The sequence below is a fragment of the Mastacembelus armatus genome, chromosome 21 (assembly GCF_900324485.2).
Source record: "Mastacembelus armatus chromosome 21, fMasArm1.2, whole genome shotgun sequence".
NCBI lineage: Eukaryota > Metazoa > Chordata > Actinopteri > Synbranchiformes > Mastacembelidae > Mastacembelus > Mastacembelus armatus.
Window position 1 is genome coordinate 7,384,278 of NC_046653.1, and position 26,669 is coordinate 7,410,946.

The 26,669-nt window shown below is 38.9% G+C and overlaps 1 protein-coding gene across 3 annotated transcripts in view; it reads left to right on the forward strand.

Moving 5' to 3' along the window:
• Positions 1-26,669, forward strand: part of ptpn4a (protein tyrosine phosphatase non-receptor type 4a) — a 60,096-nt gene that overhangs the window by 21,485 nt on the left and 11,942 nt on the right. For 2 of the 3 annotated variants that reach the window (XM_026294911.1, XM_026294909.1), the window contains exons 2-16: positions 6,644-6,798; positions 11,652-11,759; positions 12,048-12,090; positions 12,825-12,903; positions 13,592-13,636; positions 13,935-13,987; positions 16,972-17,092; positions 17,497-17,584; positions 17,918-18,006; positions 20,594-20,657; positions 20,744-20,785; positions 21,934-22,106; positions 23,003-23,071; positions 23,209-23,343; positions 24,414-24,575. In XM_026294911.1, the coding sequence (XP_026150696.1) occupies positions 6,661-6,798; positions 11,652-11,759; positions 12,048-12,090; positions 12,825-12,903; positions 13,592-13,636; positions 13,935-13,987; positions 16,972-17,092; positions 17,497-17,584; positions 17,918-18,006; positions 20,594-20,657; positions 20,744-20,785; positions 21,934-22,106; positions 23,003-23,071; positions 23,209-23,343; positions 24,414-24,575 (1,409 nt within the window). In that variant the 5' untranslated portion in view covers positions 6,644-6,660. The remainder of the gene's footprint in view (positions 1-6,643; positions 6,799-11,651; positions 11,760-12,047; positions 12,091-12,824; positions 12,904-13,591; positions 13,637-13,934; positions 13,988-16,971; positions 17,093-17,496; positions 17,585-17,917; positions 18,007-20,593; positions 20,658-20,743; positions 20,786-21,933; positions 22,107-23,002; positions 23,072-23,208; positions 23,344-24,413; positions 24,576-26,669) is intronic. The other variant, XM_026294910.1, reaches the window with a different exon arrangement.

A 26,669-nucleotide genomic window follows, 5' to 3' on the forward strand; every position in this document is an offset into this window, starting at 1 on the left:
CAACTGAGGCCGTGAATTCTGAACCGCAACTTCGTGGGGGTACACTGTATTGACGTTGTCCAGAATTGGCTGAAAATACTCACCATTGAAAATCAGTCAGTCTCCATTTAAGTTTGAGTCTTTGATTCAGTAGGAATCTCCATGACAGGTGGCGGGTTTTATGAATGGTTCTGTGTGTGTTTGTGTGTGTAAGTAAATGGATGCACTGATCACTGTTATTTGCATAATGAACTCACAGGCCATACTGATGGGAGGAGAGGAGACGAAAAGGCAAGGAAGCAGGGGAAAAAAAAATCAAGAAATACAGCAATCAGGGAAACTAATAGTGTTCCCTTTTATGTTTTATGAAAAAATAGATCCCCATTTTTAAACTTATTACACACTGGTAGGGTTGGGTGAGAGATTTGGCAGAGACTGGTTTACTGTTTATACTAAGGCCATTCTTCGATATTTGTGGTGGTGTTGTCCTTTTTGTTTCATCACACACGGGTATAATTAACATCAATAACATCTGTAGTGTGCTGCAGTAATGAAAACAAAAGGTTCATTAATGTTATTAGTTCAGTACAAGTCTCATTTTGTTACTTCTAAACTCTGTAGTATGTTTGGGGACAAAATTTGAGAAAATGGGTTTAGTAAACTGAAGATGTTAAGTTGACTGTTTAGACTGGAAATGAAACAGCTACTTTTTAATTTTATATATATTATAGAAACAGAACATCTCCACAAAAAGATGAGTTTCTAAAGATTTTGAACTCTGTGCTGGGCTGGGGAGCCTATTACTTTTGTTTTTTTAAAACCTCACTGAACTCTAACCATGCAACTCATCAATTCAAGTCAACTGACATCAAGTTACAACAACTCACGTTTCTATACCTCTAAAATAGTCTGAAATAACAAAAACTACATATTATAAGTTGACGAAATCTAACTATTACATTAAGTTCAAATGAAAGGCTTAGTTCACTAATGTCCTTTATCCTATTCTACAGTGCAGTCATGCACTTCGGAGGGGGTACACTGTACTTCCTTTTTTCAGTCAACAGTCTGTATCAAAGTGACTTTTACATTTAGTTTCTAGATGTTTCTCTGTATTTGGATAAAGAGTCACTAGTAAGTATAAAGCTAATGTGGGTTGTTTAGAGATTATTCCTGTTTTTTTGTCTTCCAATCCATTTCTGTTCTGAAAAAAGTAAGTAAACAATCAAATAAATAAGTACATATAAATACGTACAATAAGTGAAGTTTAGGTAGATGGTGCAGGTCTGTATACCTGGATTTGATTTGAGGCCAAAGGGTAGAAACCTGTCTGGAGACTGGCCTCTCATGAAGATTAGTACAATTGACTTGTTTTATTTATTTGTAGGTGGACCCACAGTATCCATTATAAATCACTTACTGCACTGTAAAATTCCATGTGCACAACCTCACGTCAAACTTGAACCAAGATGTAAAACTCAAAGGAGCTTGAATTAATGTTTGCAGTGCAAATTCTGGATAATAACTGTAGTGTTGATTGTTTTGTGGTGGTCAAAACAGACTTATTCCTGACTCTCTCTCAGTGGCTGAATATCTACTAAAAAGGTTCTCCAGTGTCATATTTTTGCATCAGTGATGACAATTCCAGTTAATCATGTCGACCTTCAGAGTAGAAAACCTTGAATCTCTTCTCCTGAAAGAGACTACAGCAGTCAGATTACAGGCAGAACTTTGACTTTGCCATGATAAAGGGGGTAAGAGGTCAGTCACTGCCCACATTGCTAAAGCTGCAATTTCCCTGGCACCCTATCTAGACATATAAACGGTTTGTTTAAACCCCTCAAATACAGTATACACATATACAGACATTAAACAGCACTCTGTCTGCTGTTCTTGTTAACCCTACATAACATAAGCAAACCTAAACAGGTCATTGTGGTGATTGCATATGGGCAGTGAATTGGTCAATAGAGGGGGAAAAATGAGTTGGGCACCAAATATTTTAGGCAAGTAGAGGGAAAAATTGGGCAAAGATGAATGAGGGAATGTGAAGCATTGGGGATGGGTACAAAGAGTATGGGTGGCTGTGAATAACTACAATATTACATTGGGCCAGTTTTTCTGCCAGTGTGGATCTTTGAATAGTGCATGTTTCATTTCTTTGCTCTTCTTCTAACATAACATCCAGAAAGAGCTGTCTGTAAACTCACACACACACACACACACACACACACACACACACATCTGTAATTGACCACCTGTTAGTCTGTGGCCTACTTTCTGCTTTATGAAACACCATGGAGCAGCGATGCACAGCTCCTCTGGGATTTCTAACTACTCTCCTCTTATTTCAATTGTTCCAAAGCAGCACAAAGGGACCGAACTAAAGCATATGTAGCATGTATTTTGGCTTTCTTTTGAAAAGATCTGTGCAAGCCAAATGGAGTTCAGTTATCAGCCCATATTTGAACTGGTGTCTATTGTTACACATTATACAAGACTTTAGCTCTGTTGGTAAAAATGATACATTTATGGGCGTTATGGAGAATCATAGTTGTTAGTTTAATCTTATTGTTGTACTTTTGTGTTTGTGTGTGTACAAATATGTGTGTATCCTGGTACAGTGGAGCTATACACGACCCTATGTTGTTGTTAGATAACATCTCTGCAAGTGTACTTGTTTATGTGTTGCAGTAGTGGTGTTTATTGCTGTATTTTATTTTTTTTAATATGAATGCTGTGTAGTCCTGTGTACAGACAGGAAGCCTGCAGGACTGCCTGTGTTTGCAATAAGCTGAGAGAGCCAGAAGAGCCCACCAGTGAGAGAAGCTTTAGGGTCAAGAGCTCTCTGCACACACACACACACACACACACACACACACACTCCTGCCTGTTTGTAAGCTCCGCTGACTGCAGGAAGTAATAATGGTAGCGTGCTTCCGGAGTTCCGGAGGGTGCTCTCAGGGGGAGAGTGGCCGTGCTGTCCAGCTCAGCAGAGCAAAACTGAAAAAAACAGCTGAGCAGAAAATGGTAGAACATTGAGGATGAATGCAGTAGAATAGAAAATAGGACAATAGAACAGGCCAGTGGAGTGTATAGTAGAAACAGATGGACCCAAAAATCTTTGAATTCAATAAAATGCAATAAAACAGAACTTAGAATAAGGTTAATGGGCAAAAGTGAGGCCACAAAATGTGATATTTTGAGTTGACCCTTGGTGCCCTTTAAAAACATTTATACACAACTTTCTTTTAAAAAATTCAGATCATTTAAAATTATATGCTGAGGTGCTGTTGGTTTAAAGCTGTAATGTTGTTGCGCACTACGGAGATGATCCAATTCTGCGGTCCATGGTCTTTAAATTGTCTTCAGCTGGTTGGCAGAAAAAATGTTAGGACACAAAAAGGGCAGAGAAGGCAATGCCGCCTGTGGAGAGAGTCTGGATGTCAAAGCTCATTATCTGTATATCCCACATCTCTTCCACAATGTGAGCCAGTGATAGGAGCGTCCCTTCGTCCTTCCTTCTTTCTGCATGGCTGCATCTCTTTCTGCTCCATGTCATTGGTCCATTCGCTCTGTTTCCTAAGCTGACAGTGCTGTAGCTGGCATCAGCATGCATCTGTTAATGTGCATGTCTGCCTGTGCCTTTGTGCCATGTGCATGTGATTCATGGCTGTAAGACTGTACTTATGCATATATCCCTAATTGTGCGTGCGTATATGCATGTATGACCAGCTTCACGCCTGGTTAGACGCTGCCCGCTATCTGTCAACCAGTGGATCTTACTCTGCCTGTCTAGTACATATCCTTTATACTCCCTAGTTTCTTCACATCAGCTGCTGAGTTCAATAAGACAGAAACTAATACATGTAATGTAGTTACAAGATAATCTAAACAGCTGCCTCATGTACTGTTATCAAACACCTCCTCTTTTTTTTTTTTCTGTTGTATTTCCTAACGATGCAAGAACTTCTGCTGACATTAGTTAATGTGGGCAGTCTTAATTTTAGATTTCCTTTACTGTAAATACAAGGAACCCTTCTATTAAAACATTGTAGTCACTTTGCTGAAATTAAAATAATCCTGGTGACATCACCATGGGTTACTGTTCAGACTTAGCCACAGCCACAGATGGCATTATAGGACTATTTTGACAGGTGAAAAAGTACTCCTCTTAATGTACAAAACCAGTGCACTGTTCTTTTTTGAGTGTGTTATTACTACTTGAGCTGAATTACTTATAATGCGCCCAACAGCATCTTTATCAGTACTAATAGTTGGCGAAAAGATTTTATTTATTTTTTCAGGTTCCAAAACTGTTAGTGTTGAACTTTGAACATGAGATGTGGTCTTATTCAGATGTAGAGTAACTTGTTGTTTGTTGAGACAATTTCTTGAAGAACAAGATGTGTTCTCGTAACTGCATGGAAGAAGGGAGAAGCAGAAAGTGCAAAACCTTAACAAACTCAGGATGGGTAATCAGTAATCACTGCAGATATTGTTCACCAAACCATGGCAGTGACTCCCAAGTCATCAGTGCATCTAACTAAGAAATATTCTAGCATGTTCTAGCATCCACAAATTATTCTTTTTGCACTTCAGTTTTTGGTATCTAAAATGAGTGAGAAATGACATGTTAAATAGCAACATTTAGAGATGCTGGTGCATTTATCACCACAGAGCCAGGTTAGCTGTTTCTGTTGTTTAGTCTTTTGCTAAGGTAGGTTAAGCATTTCTTTACACATTTTTCAAAAATCAGGAATAGTTGTTGTACAGTGCCATCAGAAACCATTCAGACCTTCACTTTAAGTGGAAACGTAGTGTGATTGCACTGGAAAAAACTTTACATTATTGGATATTAGACACTAGAAAAAATGCAACCCAGTAATCTAATTATTAATCTCAGATATTAAAAAAAAAATCATAAATGTCCATGTGCCAGCATGGTTTTGGTCTTCCACAATTAGGAATATTTGTGCTTCATACATACTACACATTTTCTGTGCTTGAGATTCCCTGTTCATATTGCTGAGGTAGAATAATGTGTTCATGATGCAATATATACAGTCAGTCACTTACCATGCATATTGCAACCAACGACATAATTTCATGTTTTGTGTAGCTTCATTGTCTGGAGGTGTGAAGGCACGATGTTGGGACTGTGGCCGCCCCATATAGATTTTCATGTGTGTGCATTGTGCGTACACATTGTGCACACCATCTGCTAGTGGCCATGGGGGTTTGTTCTGATTTGTAGTGACAAGCAGATCACACATGCAGAAAGCCTTGCATATATACTACACACACAAATGCGCTTGCAGCGAGCCGTCGTTGCACATATAGCAGCTCTTGACAACAGGACTCTGACCCTTGTAGAGTTATTATGTCTCTTGTCATGGTAGATCACTAAGAATAAAAAAGCAGGTCATGAGCATGAATGGTCCAAACGCCACTGCAATGGCATATGTTGAAAATGAATATAAAACAAGCTTATATATGAAACTCTCATTGCATATAAATTGCTGCATAGAGCAAAAGCGTATTTCCTTTTTTGTCTGAAGATATCAAGGCAACAAAGTTAGATGATATAATAGATCTCACTTTCATGCCTGTACTCTAAATGTGTGTATGGTTAGGTTAGTTTAGCTTAGCTTAAAAAATGGAAATGGGTCAAACACAGCTAGTGTGTATCTGTACACAGGTAACATGTTCGGCATATGAGCACCTCTAAAGCTCGCTAATTGTTGATTCTCTTGGTGTAGATATAAATATACTGCAAATTATAAGAGGTTTTTCATCTGTGTGAAAAGGAGTTAAGTCACATTCAACCAGTTTGAGGTATAGCAAGACAAAGGAAAGCAGTCAGATGTGGACTCAGGGGCTTTATAAAGGGCTTTATAACAAGGAGCAGCTTCATATTGAATTATTGTTATTTATTCACTGATGAGCACCCAGGCCATTCTCAGAGGGGAAGCCCTGTCATCCAATCACGTCAACTCTTCCAGCCAGGCATGCTGATGATGAAGTGATAAAATTATGAAGTACTGATGGAGTCTCATCTGAAAAGAGGCACACATGCTGAGTAAAGTTATTAGAATGGCATGAGTAGATTAAAGAATCACAGTTTGAAATAATGAAACATACATGGCCATGTTTGCAAGCATTTTATCTGTATCTATTGCATAATTATTTTTGTCTTTTTTTTTTTATTTCATTCTGTATTTGCATGAGTGAGTCTTATTGTCCTGGGCAATCTGCTCTATACCTATCACTGACATTGTTTTCCTATGAAGGAGTCTGTCTCTGCTGCTTCACCGTGCTTGTGCAAACTTGCCTTTCTGTGTGACTGCCTTCATGGAGGTAGTAGAGGGAAAAGTACATTATTCCCTCCTGTACATTGGCTTATTGTGTTCTTTGTAATGGGCCTGAGCTTATGCCAGAGAGTGGTTTCATAAAGCCCTTCTTAAGTGTTGTATACTGTCTGGACAGTTCATGCCATTTTTTTTTCTGCTAGATTTCACCCAGGCCATGACCTAATCATGCCCGGTTTTTTGTTCGGTGTTTGGTCCAGTTTTTAAAATATTTTTTTTATTTGTTTTTCTTACCATCCCTGTTTCTCTCATTGATTGTTTTCCCCTCTCTGCTCTGTCTTTGGTTGTTGCAGACCCTGGTAGGAGCGTAATGAGCGCGCGCTTCCGCTTGCCTGCTGGCAGATCCTACAATGTCCGGGCGACGGAGCTGGAGCGAGACAGGCAGCACACACAGGTTGTGTGCAACATACTGCTGCTGGACAACACCGTCCAGGCTTTCAAAGTCAGCGTAAGTACTGTTCTTCCATTCAAGTATGTTACTGTAAATTGAGTTATGTTTAGTTTACAATGGAAAATTCATAGAATCCAATAAATCGTGATAAAACAGCTTGACTGAGGCAGGAGGTTTATTATTCTGTCAAAATATAGACTAACCTTTAATTAAAGCACAATTGTTACCTACTTACTGTAGGTTTACATTACCTGTACTTCATAAATACTTATAATACCCTGTAAAATTTTGCTAAACAAGATTTTGTTATACCATCATCTGACAACTTGATGACTTTTTGTCATCCCCAATGTGTGTTCTATCTCCAACACCAATGTTGATCTCCTTCCTCCTTCTCCACTTTTGTCAATAGTACACATTTTCCTTTAAAGGCCACCAGAAATTTACTTGTGCGTTGGTGGGGAAAATTCTTCTGTATGTCTCTACGTTTTTTGCCCACTTTCAAAAGCCACCCACGCTGTATTGGTGATCATACTTAGATTAGAAAAATTCTCCTGCTAACCTCCTTCAGTCACACAGACACTTCAAAACCAGGCGACAAATAGACTTCTGACTGATTTTACAGTCGTCTGGCACTTCATGTGATAACATATTTCCGTTTTCTTTATATGACTCTGTGCTCATGTGTTTGATCAGCATTATGATAGTACAAGTAGGGAAATTCCCTCTGCGAATCAGAAAGTATAGTTACTCTAATAATGTCACTGCTTCTGAATCACATCCTCTTGATATGCGTGTGTGGGTTAATACAGACTATAGAAATGCGTAAATAATGCACACATTTTGAGGGTGCTATTCACAGTGCTAAAGTGATAATAAAATCATCTTTACTTTTGAACTGTGTGCGAGATACATGTGATGTCAGTAAAGAAGAGATAAAGGATGTTTTGTCACATGCTTGTTTGTAGCTGATCATATCTTTCAATTCCTGCCTGTCTTTTCTGTTCTGCTCTTTCTGTGGTTTCCACCAAAAGGACTTACAATGTGTTTTGCTTGCATAGTGCACAGATATAAAACAAGTTTGGAAGAGTTTTTAAGTTCACCATGAGTTAACCGATTGGTAAATTTCAATTTGTACCATATATAATACAACATCTCCTTACACCTTGCCATGATTTTCAAACAAATATAGACATTTAAATGCATAATTTCAGCCATTACTGTGGATATTTATCATACACAGTCTCTTCTATTAAATCTCTCTCCACTTTCTTCCACCCTGACAGTTTCCCTCTCTCTCCCTCTCTGATTCCTACTCCTGACTGCCCACCATTCCCCATTCCCTGCCTCTTGCTGAATGAATGACTCGGTCTCTGTCAGTCTCTCTGACAGTGTCATTGATCAGGCCCCTGCAGCAGCAGTAACTTCCTGGAAAGACAAGCCATCCCGAGAGTAACAAAACTTCTATTGATCCTCTCCCTGGCCGAATGGCCTTGATTTTCACAGGGAGTGAAAATTTAGTCACTGAGAACTGCCGTGCTCATGTTGCAAGGGGTGGTTGCACATGAAGGCTTGGGTTGATGATGTTGTAAATAGAAAGTCTTTGGCATATGAAACAACATCGGTATGAAGGTGAATCGTGTGTAGTTTGATAGAGGACAGAAAAATAAAAAAAAAAGTCTACTACTGACCCACTTCTCCACAAATACAAAGGCAAGGTCAGAACCAGGATTTATTCAAAGTAAAGCAACAAACCAGCAGTGACCATAGTAACCACTACACACTATAAACACATCCAGCTGTCTGCAAGAGCTATGTGGTAATCAAGTAGCTCTTAATAAACAGCAGCAAGGGGCAAAGTATAAATAATAGCTCATAGTTCATAGTACTGCTGAATGAGGTCTCTGATACAAATGCAAGTTATGTGGAAGAAATAATCTGAAAACGATGAGAGCATGATCCAACTAAAAATATTGTCACATTATTGTACCACAACAGAAAATAGATACAAGTGTTTGAATCCTGTGTGTGTATGTATAAATTTGCCTCTGTTGGGTATGTGGTCCAATATTTAGATCAAGGCGAGTGACATACTTAAATCACGGTCTGGTTAGAATTGTGTGTTTTAGACACACACAATGAAAGACGGGTAGATGTGAATCACTCTGTCTTTCACGTAATCCCTCCCTGTCTGAACAAGCTTCCTCACACATTCCTGAATTTCCATCGTTGACACACACCACATTCAGCTGTGGAAGGAAGGGAGTAAATGTGTCGCATTTTGCATTTTTTATTCTTGACCTGCCTTAGGAACATTGGCACCCCCCCTCCGACACTCACTACCACTTTGTATTTCAGATCCGCCCAGTGTTATTGACATCTGGGTAACGTTTACCATCTTACACCGTAGATAAACCCTGAGGGTGGGAAAAAAACAAGTATCGGAGCATCTCCTTCTCACTCGCTCTCACAACATAGCGCCTTAGCCAGTCCCTTGTGCTCCGATTGCTCTCTATCATCATGTCTCCCTCTTCTGTCTTCTCTCTCACGCACACAGACACCGTTTCAGTCAATGGTGCTGGTGGACTGCACAAAGAGTGTTTGTGTCAAGGCGTCGTCAATCACTCCTTTTCTTTTTTCCTTCTCTGTTTTTCTATCACTCTCTGTCTTTGGCTCACTTTTTTCACTCTTACTTTTTTTCATCTTTGCTCCTTGTGACTGAATGTAGTGCACTAACTGTCTACAACATGGAGTTTTTGGTGCTCTAGTTTTTGGTGTAAAAGTACAAAGAAAAACAGTGTAAAAAATGTTGCACACATGCTTGCCAGTGTGCGACTGGGTCACTTTTAACAATGTATTGATGTTTGTTCTTGCAGTAGCAGTGATCACACATTTGGCTTGCATGGATATAGAATAACAGAAGAGGCTAGTACATACACCCCCCCCCACACACACACACAGAGTGGTGATAGGTTTCCTGCGAACACAATGTAAGTGCACAGAGAGCACCAATATTCAGCCTGAAAAGCTGCTTCATACAAGGGAGAAGCAGTGGGAACACACTCACACAAACTCACACACAGTATGAGGCATGTCAATGAATAGCCTTACATGGTAAAGTATCATATCTGCGCCTTTTATGCTTCTTTCACTACCCTGTTTTGTCTGTTCAACCCCAGTCAGGTGGTGAACTCATCAGACTTAGATGACTGTGAGTGTCTGTTCACACAGATTATTTTACGGAAGTTGAACTTTGGTCCCTGACTAAAAAATAAAAGTGACAGAAAAAACAATCTAATGACAATCAAAAGTGACCTTTTTTAAATGAATTATTTCTTTTAAGAGAAGGTCTGTTTCATATTTAGAAAATTAATTTTTAGTTGCCAGCTTAGTGCCCAGTAGTTGAACAAAACTGAACTGACATATTGCATGTATCATTAAGTACTCCAACACTAATATAGGCTGCAAATTTTAGGCTGAAATGAAAATGTTTTTTTTTTCATCATCCAGACATTATAGTAAAGCAAAAGTGAGAAAAGGAACACAGTTGACTCACATTTAGAAAGACTTTGACTGTGGTAGATTACACACACACACTCACAAGAATGTAAGAAAAGACTGCTGGTGATCCTGGGGGGCTGCCATTTCAACAATGTCACACATGCACACTTTACTCACACATGGAAAAGTGTGTCACTGGGGGAAAAGGCAGAGGTGGACAGACCAGTAGCTTTATGTGTGTGCATATCTATCTGTTCTCTCGTGGGAGCTCTGACAGACTTTTTCTCTCTCTAACTCTCTCTCTAAATGCTGCAGTAGGTTCAGGTGTGAATTTGTGCTCCACTTGTGGTCCCACAGTTTATCCTCTCACCCTTCCTACTCTTTCATAAAACAATATCAATGATCTATTTAATACATTATTATTCACACTTTATAATCTTACAATCCTTCTCTTCCGATTTTTTTTTTCTTCTGTTCCTTTGTCCTCTTTCTCACTGGCTCTCTAGTAACCCTGTATTAAAGGTTTGGATAACTGGTGATAACTGCAGTGGTTTACTAAGCTCATCCTTTTAGTGTGTATGTCTAATGCCGGAGCTGCAAAAATGAAGGATATGAGTAAAATCACTACGGAGCTAAAAAAAAAGGAGATCTATCGTCTTCTTTTAAAGCATTCATGCACGTTTTGCTACCTTTTTCATGATTATAAAGGATTATTGTGACATAAACAGTCCTTGTGAGCAACCCAGTGAACAACATAAAGCAGCAGTGAGTGCTTCCCGTCCAAAAACCTTTGCAGTGTACTTCAGAAAGCAGAAGTTAATCCCTGTTCTAACTTCTGGTCATTGATGGGCTTGTATTTAACCATCTTCTTGAACTCTGTTCCACTTTCTACACGTCATCGTCATGTGCTACTCTGAAAACTCAGCATTGCATCTAAATTCCTCAGCTGTAGTTTTTCATTCAGCCCTCTAATTGCCTTGATAGAAAGTTGTCAGATGGCGTTACATAGTCACTGATCAAACCAAGTAGCAAATTAGATAAATAGCTCACAGGCACACATCCGCTCAATTTCTTGTACATGCTCTGGCCCATGTGGTTGGAAAGATATCAAATGCAGTCCAGCATGGGTGAATCACACATGAATTCTAAGTTGGTAAAATGTTTCTGCGCTGTGAGTGTTTAAATAATTTAGAAGTCTGTGGAAGGAAAAGGAATTTCCCCGCACCATGCTCACATCTTCTCTACAGCATGGCACAGAATTTGTTTAAATTGGCTCCTCTCTCATTCACATGCCCTCACTGTTTCCTTGGCACTTGTTTACTGAGGAGTTCAGGAGTGGCAAACAGGTGTGATTGTGAGATTGAATAACAAGTTCTAATTCACTCTCTGTTTTCTGTTTTTCTGTGCAGAAGTCCGACCATGGCCAGGTGTTGCTGGATGCTGTCTTTAAGCACCTGGAGCTGACTGAGAGAGACTACTTTGGCCTGCACTTGGCTGATGACTCCTCAGACACACCAGTCAGTATGAATTTTTTTCAATCTGTGTGTGTGTGTGTGTACATAAGGATTCATATCCTAACCTGTAAGAGGACTCTAGAGATACTCTGTATCTGGATCAATCTTGTAAAAATCACATTCATCTGGGTGTAAGTGTACATCGCTCTATGTATGTCAGTTTGTAATATATTGGTGTGTGTCAGTATTTCTGATATGTATGTGTGTGTGGCCACTGGTAAATAATTGATCTTGTGTAGTCAGGCTGTGGAAGTGTTATGGTGTTTCTAAGTGTCTCTTAATATTTTACAGCGCTGGCTCGATCCCAACAAGCCCATCAGGAAACAGTTAAAAAGTAGGTGAAATCCACAACACATCACCTGAAACTGACCAGTTCTGTCCATTTTAAACAAACAACGGAAATGCCTCTAACACAAAGCATGTTTACTCAAGTCCAACTTAATTGTTGGAATTTTTATAGTTTACCAGCTGGTCAAAGCAGTATTCTGCAGCTCAGCTTGGTGATGGTTGAAAATTCACACTCCACCTCAAGCAAAAGTCTCCAGTCCACACTGAGTGAATTAAAATTCTCAATCTGCCTTAAGAAATGATTAAACTTCATTTCAACTCTGCTCCTATTTTTGATAATGAGTAATAGAATTTGTAACATGTTGAACAGCCAAGAAGTAGCCCTGGTGTCATCTGAAGTCCTCCTCCAGCAATAATTGAACTGTGCTTCAACTCTTGTTTTATGCTGACTGGTTGGGTTATTGAAGAATCACTGCAAGAACAGAAGCTGATGTGTTGGTAGGAATGTAGTCTTATGATAAATAGGTGTTGAAGCTGCATATATAATGCTTTGTAGCATGTTTTGCTACGTGACATCTCAATTTGTGTTTAAAGGAACAATGTCACATTTTCTCACAATTTTTCAGACACATTGACATTTCAGATAAGTACATATAAACAACAAAAGCACAGCTCTCAGTGATCTCCAAATCAGACAATTTATCGATTTATATTTCTGTCCACTCACAGGTCTTCCAAGTTGCATTTTACTCCTTTAACTCTTAATGACATTTCTTTCAGGAGGGTCCCCCCATAACTTGAGCTTCAGAGTAAAATTTTTTGTGACAGATCCCAGTAAACTTCAGGAAGAATACACACGGTAAGTGTGTTTCATATATATGTGTGTGTAAATAGGGTATGTACTGTCCCAAAACTCGTCATTGAAGAAGGGACATGTTCCACACTGTTTGTCTATGAAGAGTAAATACATTTTCCAATCTAGTAATTAGTTTTTTGAAAAGAGCTTTTGGGATCTAATGATAACAAGTGGAATCTCAGGGCCACTGCTTTATTCACTCGCTTGATGCAGACTCATTAAAGAAAATACTGTGCGAAGCCAGTACAATATACGTGAAGGCCATAATATGGACTGCAGCCCACAGTACTCCAAACATAAGGTCTGTAACACAGTGCTCTATATAAACACTATGCAGAGGAGGTGTCACAGCGCCATATCATCTTTTCTGCCTGGTGTTTGTTTCAGTTTCTCAGCTGTGGCCTCATTTCACGAGCCTTATCAACTCTTTGTGTACAGCATCTAAGAGTGAATAGTGAGCATTGGATCTGATATGCTGATCTGGTGTACCGTAAAGTTATGTCTCACAGAACACCCCTGATTGCTTTGAAACAAAGCACTTTATTAAATAATACTGATGCCTCTCCTGTGAATTGCACCATTACAGTCTGACTGGTTGGCTGCTTCCCAATGCATCTCATTATATTTCATTTAAACAGAGAGAATAATTAACTGGTCTCATATCCTAATGCACTGTGTTGTCCTCCCACAGGTATCAGTATTTTCTTCAGATCAAGCAGGATATATTAACTGGAAGGTGAGTGTGTTGTGCTTTGGGAATGTGAGATGTTGCTGTATTAACATGAGTGGAACATTCTGCATGATACACTATACACAAGCTCATCAGGCTTGTAAAAACAAACATGCTCAACTTTGTCCCTTACTGGTTTCTTTCTTTAGGTATTCAAATACAAACAAACATTTGTATTTCTAATTTCTATTATCAAATCTGAAAAATAGTTTGCTCATTGAAAAGAGCTACAGTGTCCTTTGCATTCATCCAAGGCTGAGTCATCTGTATGTCTGTTTTGTGTGTGTGTTCCTGTGGCTTTCAGATTGCCCTGTCCACACAACACAGCTGCACTGCTGGCGTCCTATGCTGTTCAATGTAAGTAGTGCTCCCTGGATACAGCCACTCTACATAACAATGGAAAGCCAATTCATTAGGCCCCTCTTTGGATACACACACATTGTTAGATGTGGTTGTTGCAGTGCATTTACAGCTGGTGCTCTGAATCCATTACTATTCAATTAATCTGTGTGTTGTTATTTGGCATTAGCTGCAATAATGTAACTATTCTCTGAGGCTTTGACTTGCCTTTTTCAGTAAGGGCTGCTTCAACTGTAAATATTATATAGAATGATGGTGACCAAACAGCTCACTGGATGTTTAGTGCAACAGAAGCAATTAACCTGTATTGGTACTTTCAGTTTTTACTCTTCCTTCCTTTGCAACATGTCCTGTTCTTCAGGTTGTGTCCACCAGTAGACATTCAGTCTCAGCACTAATCTCATCTCGTGTTGTCATTTAGCATTTGGGTTAAATGCTGACTGGGGCCCTCTGTCATCACAATAATAACTCCTGATTCACTGATCTGGCTCACTTGCTCTTCCTCTTTACTGCTGCTCATTGTTTTCAGGCAGTGTGTTTCGCCTCCTGTCTCTGTATCTTTTTTGCATACCTTTCTGCTTATTCTCTATTTTGCTTGTGTTCATGAACCCCTCTCTCTCACCCTGTTCCCCTTTTCCATCTCTTCTTTTCTTTCTGTCCTTCAGTTCTCTCCTGTTTTTTGGGGGGAATTTGCAATGCAACAGTATATAGGTCAGGGAAGAGATTTTGCTTAGACTACCAACATCATGACACTCCTGCTTTGGTACACACGCACACACACGCACACACACGCACACACACGCACACACACGCACACACACACACACACACACACACACACACACACACACACACACACACACACACACACACACACATTATGTAGCTAGGTCCTTGCTGTCACTTAGCTTAGTGCCAGCCCAGATTATGAAGATAAATGTTTGCTTTTGGAAAAACGGCTTGGAGCAGCTGCTACACTGATAATTCAGTTAGCCTGGCCCAAGTGCCATCACTGATCACTCTAAATTCCACAGAAAAGCATGCATTCTCAAAACACCACAAATCCCAGCCAGGAGACCTAAAATCTCACTTGAAACTGCCTAGATACCATCTGGAAACCATAGCAACCCACTCCTCAGAAATCAAGGTGTTTTGGTGAAAACAGATTCCTAAAAATCATTTTGTTTACTTGAAAATAGTAGATGTAGACTTGTGTAATGGGGTTTTCATATCTGTAACAGATGTTGCATCACCAAACACTTTTACATCGTTAAGGCTGTTTTCATAGAGTTGCATGGTGTTGCATGTTTTAATTTATTAATATTGACAGTGGAGGACATTGAAAGAATAAACATAAGTTAGTTTAGTCAGGTTTTCTGTCTAGTGTTCATTGTTAATGAAGCCAAAGCAGGCACGTACAAAATTACCCACAGTGGATGTAAAACTGTCAACACAGAGTTAAATGTCTTTTTGTGCTTTGTTGGACAATAGCATCATTACAAGGAGCCTGAGTTCATACTGATCTCTCCCCCTTTGGGCCAAACTACTGCTGAGTATGGCTTTTACCTCAAAAGATGAATATAAAAAGGGAGATGAAGTTGTCAGCTCTTCTTTGTGGTTCACTGACTTAAACACTGGTAAAGGAGAAACTTAAAATAAAAGCTGCATTATCATAGTGTTCTGGGACGTAAGCTATTGACTATACATATATTTCTCCCTAGAGCTGTGTGCACATCAATATGCAACTGAGTTGGAATTAATTCATTGGTCAATATGCTTAGGCTACCACCTAGTACGTTAGTCCAGGGACTACTTGAGTGAATTGATGCATTCGAGTTTTAACTGCTTGCTCGTAGGCAAATGGCTTTGGGGATTTGCTTTGAATGCTTTCTGTCTTTATTTTTTCTGCAATCACTCTTTCCTTCATTCCTTCAAAATTTCACAGTTGTATACAACATCACACTCAGAAACAATATGGTGTTATTGATGTACATGATGAGCACTCTGCTTTTAATCTCTTGATGTTTTCATTACATTTCAGTACTATTGCACATTCAGACTCTTTCCTAGTGGTGCTTGTTGTGATAATGTGCATTTTTTATAAAAGAAGAGACTGTGAGAAATTCTGCAGTTAAGGTGTGAAGGCTCATTAGTTGTTTTCACCAGTGAGTGATAGTACTTTAAATCTTTGTAAATAAATGAACACTACAAAGATTGCATGGAGATTGCAATTTCTGAGATGATGCCTTTTTAGAAAGCTTAGAGGAAGGTCATTTGTCAAATGCAAATTTAACTAAAGATGATGACAGAGAAAGTTTCCGATTGTCTGTTTTGGTGAATAATGAGCCAGAATGTTTAAGCATTCAGATCATGAAGATGTCAGTGAAAATGGTTATGCTCATCACTGGCTATATGTTTTTTTTACTGACAACAAGCGATTCTGGGAGTGGAAACATGTTTTGCAGGATCTGTCAGCCTTACATTTTTTTTTCTATAAAGGACGAGATACAATTTGCTGATAATCTGCTGAGATTTGTAATCAGTGGTTTAAATGACTATTTTCTTTTGCTGCATTTTCATTTTTTTTCAAACTATTTTGCTCTACCATTATATGTTTCTTATGTCATGACCTAATCTTTAACTTTAGAAAAATAAGATTTAAAATAAATGGAACGTTGTGATCAAATATTTTTATATTATATGATATTACTGGAGTTTTTTTTTTCAGTCATCAAACCACAAATTCACTCCTGCATAGCAGTTATTATAAAGAAATTACACATAAAATTCATTCATTACAATCTTCATGCAACACATTTTCTAAAAGGATAATTATGAAGCATACCTCTGCATAATGGATGTAGGCCTGTCTGTCATCCTTGATGTCTCATTATCTGTGTCTTTCATCATCTCTGCTTGTTAAACTGATAGTGTTGATGCTCTGACATTGTATAAATCTCTCTCTCTGTGTATCTGTGTAGCTGAGTTGGGGGACTACAGTGAAACAGAGCATAGTCCAGGTTACCTGTCTGACTACTGTTTCATCCCCAACCCTCCACAAGACTTCCACAAAGAGGTTGCAAAACATCACCAGCAGCACAGGTATACTGAGATATACACAAATACAAGTATGACGACATATATATTCAAATGTGTGTACAGACATTTAGGATGTGATCAGTGCAACTGGGCCGGAAGAGAGTAGTGTTTGCCAAGATGAACAAGTCTGCTCATTTTGAGAAGCAATAGAGCCACTACTATACCAAATGCAATTGAAACTATGATATTTGTTGCATTTTATTAATCCTGCAACACGAAAGACTCATATGGAGCTTATCTGACCCAATTCCCCTTTTTTGGTGTTTTCTTTTTCTTTCCCCCCGTCTCTGTAACACACTCACTCTACCTTTCTTTCCTTTCTTATCATCATCACTCTGTTTCCCACACACCCAACCTCCTATCCCTGCCTGTCTTTGAACCCTACTGTCTCTCATGCTCTCTCTCAGTGGTCTATCTCCCGCCCAGTCAGAGTTTAATTATCTGAACACAGCACGCACGCTGGAGCTCTACGGGGTAGACCTGCACTATGCAAGGGTAAGTAAGGTTTTATTCGTTGTGTGTGTGTGTGTGTGTGTGTGTGTGTGTTTGTGTGGTTGTTAAAGTCTGCTGTATTTATCAGTTTTTGTAGGTGTGTTCCTTTGTGGAGGTTTATTTAGAAAAAAGTGACAGAAAACACGTTTACATAAATCTTTATGTAAAATATCTTGATGGCAAAAAGTAAGCATTACAGCGTATTTTGGTGACTACCCTTGCTTTTGTTTTTATGTGATCTCTTGTGTACTTGTTTTATTTTTCCAAAAATGTATTCCATTGCTTTTTTTCCCCCTTTTATTCTTTACATTATATTATTCACACTCCTCTCTTCAGGACCAGAGTAACACAGAGATTCTCATTGGGGTGACATCTGCTGGCATTGTAGTTTACAAGAACAGGGTACGGATCAACCACTTCCCATGGTGAGTAATATACATATCCAGAACATGCAGTTACATCTCATTAGGTATATGGGTCCACTACCTGTGTTTTGCAGAGATATTATGTGTGAAAGTGAAAAGGACCAAATGAAAACAAGTGTAAAAATGCAAGTTTTGTGCTGTGATTTAGGTATTTTTTCAAAGACAAGCTACTATCAAAGATTACTCAGTGTTTGCAGTGTGGGGAATCCACTTGACCAGAGCAGGGTGGTTTTATTCAGAGCTTTGGGACTGGTGATGATCATAACAGATATGTTACAGTTCAGTTTTAGAAAGCTGGCTTGCATTCATGTTTTAATTTCAGCAAAGCAGTTGGTCAGGGCGGAGTGAGTTGGAGCAGTGAAGGATTTAGAGGATATGTAATTATCACTGTAGCAGTGGAATCTGTGATGATGGATGACATTACCAAGCAGGAGCTTGAGGATGAGCAGTAAAGGACCAAGTGCTAAACCCTGAGGGACACCTTGGGATAAAATTTCTCTTTCTAGTTCTAGATAAATAGTGTGTGTGTCTGGGTTGGAGGGAGAAAATAAAGAGAGAAACCACAACTGAGTGTATACCTGTAAACAAACTGCGATTTCAGAGACATAGTGGAAGAAGCTTGTGATCAAAAGTTCAACATTTTCAATAACAACCACTGGGAACCCAGGGTTTTTTTAGTGAAGCTCCTCTGTAGCTAAAAGCCGATAACCTGGGAGCTCTCAGGTGTGAATGTGTAGATCTGTGTGGATGAGAAGGCATCTTGCTTTCTGTGTTTTAATGTAACTGTTGATGAGCAGAGAAGGTTTCTCTGTCATTTTCCCCCAAGCTAGATTTCCCCTGATCTGCTGAATCAAACTGTGGATGTTCTTGTCACATACACATCTGCCAATCAGGCTGCTTCCAGCTCCACTTGAACCACATCCAGGAACCTTTTTTGCCGAGAAATGTGCTGCGTAATATTTTGGTAACCTCTCACATGGTGATTATTGACAAGGCATATTAATGTTTAAGCCTCAGTTGCTCTTTTCTAGAATTATGTATGTGATTTTGTTTTTTCTGGCGGGGGGGACTTTGTGTTAAACTAGGTTTCCTGGAAATATTATAGGCATCAAATCTGCTTTATGCCATTCTCTGTTTGTTCTCTTTTCATCTCTCTCTAATTCACTTACTCTCATCACCCTTTTTGTCTCTCATTATCGTTCTCTCTCCAAAGCATTGATTCTTGGAAATCTCCCATATTCTGCTACTGCAGTGTGGGAGGCTAAATGTTAATGGGTGCTGGGGTGGGAGAGCAACTACTCAAATCCCTGTAACACCAGAAGATAATTCACTCGTGTAGGCTTAACAGACACAAACATAGACACTCACACACATAAAATTTTAGGTTTAAGGCTTGATTTGTGGATAGGGTGTATGAGTGGGTTTGTGCATTTCTATGGTTCTATGGTTATCTTTGTGAGAACCAGTTTGACTTTTTGAACTTGGGAGTGAGGAAATTGGATAGTGAGAACATTTTGGCCAGTTGTCATTTTCTAAGTGTTTGTGTGTGCATATCCAGTCAGTTGAACTAAATTTAGAGACCAACAGCGGTGTCCCCAACAGCTGTCCACTACCAAGTGTGAGAGGGTTATAATAGTCAAGTGTCGCTCAGCTCTATGCTCACTGATTTTTTTTTTTTTTTTTTTTCCTTCATTCTTGCTTCAGCCCCTCTTTAACAAAGGCTCACTGTTTGTACGTCCACTTTAGTCCTGTCACTCCTCTCTCTCATTCTTGGAGAGACTTGGAGGTAGTCTCTGAAAACTGAAAGACTTCTTCATTTTTGCCTTTTTCCTATTTCTGTTCTTAGCGGCCTAACAAATGAGCCACACTTAGATGGGACATGACTCATGCTCTGCCTAAGTGCGTGCGTGTGCGTGCCCAATTGTCCATGCAAGTGTATGTGAGTAAGTATGTAAAATATATTTAGCAAGGAGCAATGAGTCACAGCAACAGCAGAGCTCTAGGAAGAGATTATGTTACTCTACTGCTTATTAGGAGACCTCTTACTATTGCTGCACATGTGTGGTCTTCAGATTCATGGATCATTTCATACCATTTCTGCATGCTTCTTCAGAAGCATGAGCAGATGACAAATAGATTCATGAGAAATTATGGGTTTTGTTGAACACCTCCAGCCCTCACACTTGTAACCCGTAACTTCCATTGATGGAATGGTTTGGGTTTCCCAGAAAAACAGGCTAGTCATTGAGAACTATACTTTTCAGTTCTGTTTACTGATTCCTGAAAGAGAAGTTTGGGCCAGTCATGTTTCTAAACTATGTGCCTTGTTAGTTATGGATGTGACCACTCACCTCTGTATTGCTGAATGATAGGTAGGCAGCTAGCTCAGACTGTAGAATAATTAAAGTACTAAATTGCTTGGTTTCCTTTTAGCATTGCAAAATAATCAAAATAACATTTTATATCAGTGTTACTTCTGTTCAAGATTGTTTTATGTCAGTAAGTGTCATTTATGTGTAAATCAGTGTCTCAAACGGCCACATTATGGCAACACTAGTCTCATTTTTTATTTTTTGGTTGTTTCCAGGTTGAAAATAGTGAAAATCTCCTTCAAGTGCAAACAGTTCTTCATCCAGCTGAGAAAAGAGACGGTAGGTGTACTCATACAAACACACACACACACACATACACACACACGTTTGTTTTCAGTTCTCCTGAGCACTTTACATTTGCTTAGGTTGCCACCCTGAAATTGAATGATATTACAAGTCCTCTCAATGTGAGTAATACCAGGCCTACACACACACACACACACACACACACACACACACACACACACACACACACACACACACACACACACACACACACACACGCACACGCACACGCACACGCACACACACACACACACAGAGCAAAACATACAGCATTCATCACCACTTCTCTACCACAGTTGTATTTAATTTGCTAAATCAAATAATACAATAGCAATACAACAATAAAAAGGTTGAGGTTAGGTTCATCCAGTGTGTGTGTCTGAGCACAGTACACACAGTACTGTAGGTATTAGCTGACCTGCATCTGCATATGTGTATATCAGTGTCAGATTAACCCTCTACTGTCTGTGTCCTTCATGACTTTGACACTTAAATCTCTCTGTTTATGATATAACATTCAATTCTATGAAGCAGTTGCTCCCATTGCACCCAATATTTATTCACGCCACACATTTAGTTACTGATATTTAATAATTAAATTATACTGTCCTTGTATTTTTTTTTTTTCACTAAAAGCATCTTTAGAGCGTCACTGGCCATAAACATGGCAAAAATTTTATTAAACTTTTAACAGTTTGCCTATAATAACATAGAATTATATTAATATCAATATAACTTATATATTACTGAGGTTCATTCTGTCCCTGTACTCCTCTTTTCCCCTCTTTGTCTAATTCTTATTCTGTCCTTCTGTTAGTTGTCATTCCTCCTTTCTCTGTTTTCAATCAAAAATTCTTGGTGAAACAGTCAGTCCTAATTAATATGTCTTAATCAGATATGTTTGTCAGAATATGTGATAAATTTTAAGAAATAAAATGTGTTGCGTGGTGAAAATTCAATAACTGATTACAGGTGAGGGGGTTTTTGAACTGTGTTTGAACTGACCTAAACTTGACAATCTAACACAATTTTGAGAAAATTTGAACAATATGAATAATGAAGAAATATTTAAGTTCATTTGACAGGGCTGAGGGGCTACAAGAAATGGTGGGAAACATGGCACTTGAATAATCTCTCCTGCCTGTCTTGTTTCTAATCTATATTTCTGACAATCTGAAAGTAATTATGGTCACACACTCTCACCTCATATGCTGAATACCAAGGTGTGATTCACAGTCTGACTAACTGCCTTTGTCCTCCCTGACCACAGACTGAGACGCGGGACACGCTGCTGGGTTTCAACATGGTCAGCTACCGGGCCTGTAAGAACCTGTGGAAGGCCTGTGTGGAGCACCACACATTCTTCAGACTAGAGCGGCCCGTCCCACCTCAGAAAAACTTCTTTGCTCACTACTTTACCCTGGGCTCAAAGTTCAGATACTGGTAGGAACAAGATGACACATATATACACTTAGTTAGGCGCATGAGCACACAAAGAGCCAAGGCAAACATCAACAGAAGTACGTTTGTTTGGAAGATAATTGTTGTTTCACTTTGGTTTAAGAAACTAAAGCACTGGAAGGCTAGTGGTTGCCTCTCATGCTACCGTACTCCAGCAAACCACAACTTAATTATATATGGTTTACCTCAAAAAAGAAGAAACCGTAACATATTTCTATTTGGCCTTGAATCAGTCTTTTAAGTTTTTCAGGCATCACCGTGTGTTTATGTCGATGTGCAAGCATCCTGTGCAAGTCAATTCACAGATTAACTCCCTTCTCAAACAAAGCAGATATGAAATAAAGTAACTTATATAAACATTTGTCTTCTTACTGGATTGACATTGCCTTGTCACTTCACTTGTAGCATTTCTATTTCCTTTTTCTATGTAGTGTGAGTGAGATGAACTGAGAGTTGAAGGACTTGTAATGCATTATTGAACAGTGGTGTTGCAGCATTAACAAGCCTCGGTCTGATGTTTTTCTTCACAGTATGTGTGTGGAGGTTTGTTTTTTTTCCCCCCTTGACATACAGTATCAACTGACTTTCCAATAAAGATACACTTTTACTTCTATTTTATTAACACTGTATCATATGATAATATGGTTCGTGCCCTCATTGACAAGCTACTCTCAACTGATGATGCTGATTATAACAGTATATTACCGTTATGAAAAATGTCTTCTTTTTTTGGGAGGGGGGGGGAAACTGGGCAAATAAAAGTAAAGCTGACTTTAGAAATCACTTTGTTTAACCTTTGTCAGCCTGTTGTAGTTCAGTTAAACATTTATTTTTTAAAACAGTCTGTTGATTGTTGTTTTTGTTGTTCCTATCTGCAGTGGGCGGACAGAGGTACAGTCTGTCCAGTATGGAAAGGAGAAAGGCATCAAAGACAGAGTATTTGCCAGGTAATGGAAATGTCTTTGTTAGCTGAATCTAATCATTACAAGCCTCTAAGGGTAGATAGACTTTACAGGCACTTTAATGTATTATTAATGTTGTTTTCATTCTAGGCTCAGCTAAATTAATGTCTCGGTCTGAACAGGTCTCCCAGCAAGCCACTGGCCAGGAAGTTGGTAGGCGGAACTGACTGGGAGTCAGTCAGCAGGAACAGCTTATCCGATGAGAGATTGGAGACCCAGAGCCTGCCCACTCGCTCGCCGCCTGGAACGCCCAATCAGTGAGCTAAAATTTCATACCTTCCAGAGCTGTTTTCTTGTCATGTGAGGCCTCAGTTGTTGCCCATCGTGTCACTGGGGAAAGGGAGCCCGAGAGGAGGAAGAAATATTTTGTGATTATTTTCAGATGCCCAATCTATTTTTGAAAGTCAGACATTGCTGTCAGATACAACCCCTTGTTAAAGGAAATAAAAGTCACAGTAAACAGCTCATACAGAGTGGAGACCACAGACTGTAGAAGGGAATTATGGTATATTAACCTGCTGGCTGCTTCCTTTTGTAATCCTGCATTTAATTTACTCACACCATTAAGGATCACATATGAGAAACCACATTACTTATACAAGCATCATAATATGATCCACACCAGAATAAATCATAATTGGAATATAGATAATACTGCTGCAGGTGCATCATCAAAGTAGGCCAATACCAGTGAACTCATCAGTAAATTTAACAAAACAGATCCCCCAATGATCTACACCATAAAGTAATGTCACTAATGTCTAGAGGTAGGCAGGCAAGTCCATACATTCTGATTATCAGGTAGACTATTAGCTACAAATCCATGTTTTCTCATGGAATTACAGCTGTCAGAGACTGGAAAAATCTGCTCAGTTATAACATTGAAGGCTTGACCTTATGATCAAATGACTGAGGTGACCGAGTGCTGAGACACAAACTATATGAGGAAGAATAGTTTGTTCAGTTATATAACAGCTATAGTTCTTTACGCATTCTGATATGAGCCTAAAGTATGCACTGTAAATTGTATGCTGAAGGTAACATGTAGAACTAAAATAAATATTTGTTCATTAAATAGTTAGAACAGCATTAGGGCAAGTGAAATGATCATATTATCCACTTGTCAGTACAGAACTGACAGAGACCATAATGTGGAGCTATCAAAGAGAAACTTTGGGCACAGATGAACAGTAACCCTGATACACCTACAGGGATATAAATAATTAGGCGATATTCTAAATTATAATTTTTTTTTTTAATACTGTCATCTATGCCATTATGATGTCAGTGTCTCTACCCTAATCAAAACAATACTTATCTTTGTCAGGAACTCATTGTTTGTACAAGAGGGTACACGACTACGCCCGTCATCCGTTGGCCACCTGGTGGATCATGTGATCCATGCGTCGCCCAGCCTGCCTGTCTTCTCCTCCAATCACAAGTCAGCATCGTCCACACAGGCGAACAGCATCAGCCTGGACTCTACACCGTAAGTCTCACAGCTGTTACAACAAAATACGATTTACTGTGGGGAAGTTGTCACTCTTTCTCGTCTTTCTATTTGTCCCCCCCTTTTCCCCACTGTTTCTCTAAGAAAAACACAACACTGGGTTTCACTATAAATACACTCCTCATAAATCAAGCATGTCCCAAGAAACGGCCTTTAATTTTGAAGTCAAGTTTTACTCATCAGTGTTAGTGCCAATTTGTCTGACTGTACTGCTGAGTTGACTAGTTTTAAAATGTCTGTCTATGTCTGTGGCTTCTCCCAACAGTTTACACCCTCTCCCAGTGTCACTTAGCTGGCCCCATTGGAAAGATGAACCCTTTGAAAAGCAGCCCGTAAAATGTGTTTATAGTGGGTAGCAGGGTGGAGAAATTGTACAGCAGGGCTGAAGTAGGAATTAGTATGTGTGTGTCTGTGTGTGTTTTCTTCATGTCCTTATTGAGCTCACACGCTATAAAATAGCTGCTGAATTCTTTTAACTAATAAAGTTCCTCATTGCTGTTCTTTACGCATTTACCCAGAGGCAGAAACTGCCTCTGGGTAAATGCGTAAAGTAAGTTATGAATCAGTTTTATATCTCTATATACAAAAATCCCAGTCTTCTTAACAATAGGGGGGATATTAGCTAGAGATTAGTAAAGGAGTGTGAAAACATTATTGATGCATTCATGAGATGTTCATACTATTGCAAAATAACTGATTCTGAAAGTGGAAAACATTAGTATTTGCAATTTTGTTCAGTACTGAAATACTTCATCTTCTAATCCTTATTATAAATATGGTCTCAACGTGGAGCAAGGACTTCAGGAATTTGGTATTTAACTAATTCCTTAGAAACCCAGTGGAAGTTAAGGTGGGAATGCTTAGCAAAGGCATTAATCTGTAAACTTGTGACCAGACATTTTGCTCACTTGATCAGGTGTGCAGTCACTCAGCAATGCTTGGTGGACACTGTGAGTCTGTCTGAGCTAGCATGGTGTTCAGGTGCTTTAAACAAAAAAAATTTTAAAATGGTTAAAAATTTTTATTGGTGATGTTTCAACAATGTTAGCAAATCTAACAGCATTATCAAATGCTGGTGAGCCCAAATTATATTTCAGGCAAGACAAAATACCTTAAAGCCAGTTTGCTTAAAATTATTATTTCACTTTCTAATAGACACCTCCAGTCAATTTTTTAAAAACTCACATTTTATGACTAAATAATTGGTCATCAAACCTTTTGAATGTCTTGTCTTCCTGTTTGACAGAAGTTTCTGAAATATGCTATGTGATGACTATTCTCCTTATGTATCCTCAAATTATTGCCAACATGCTTATAGCACAAAAGCAATTTGCCATAATGTTAGAATGAGTAAGATCAAACTAAAATAATTATGTGATATCTTGACTTGATAACTTCTGAAAATAGTTAATTTGGATGATACACTCCCTAGGGAGGGAATTTAGTGAAAACAAACGTTTTGCCAATTTTCTGTCAGTTTCAGCTTCCTTGATTCAGTCTTCCAATTTTCTTGCATAAATAATTATTCACTGTATAAAGAAATTTAGTTTGTCAATTAAAGATTTCCCAGTGACCATTCAAGACTTTCCCTGAATTAAAGCTAATTCAAAGGACTACAGTTATATGCTGTGCCAGTGCTGTATGCATGAAATACAAGAAAGCCATAACACTAACACAGCAAAAATGACCTGTTCAGCAAACCATGTCACTTTACATGCAGTCTGTAGAAGGCAGTGTTTTTATTTCCTTCAGTGTCAGATAATTATAGAATATACCGTAACCCATCTGCAAAGTACCCTGCAACTATGTGGTATTTTATAATACATTTCTTTAGTTGCAGTATTTACACATGCTTCTTATTGAGGCAAGGTAAAATTGTTAAAAAAAATAATGTTGCCTTTGTGCTGAAAGTGTCTGTAAATGTATCTTCAAATGATTTTCAATGTCGTTTAGACTTAGGTTTCTCATGGACCTGCATGTGATTTGTTACTGCTCATTTACTTTGGTCCCCATGCTTTTAAGATTTGAAGTGTTTGGCAGCAGGACAATGAAAAAGCAGGGCTTTGTGATTTT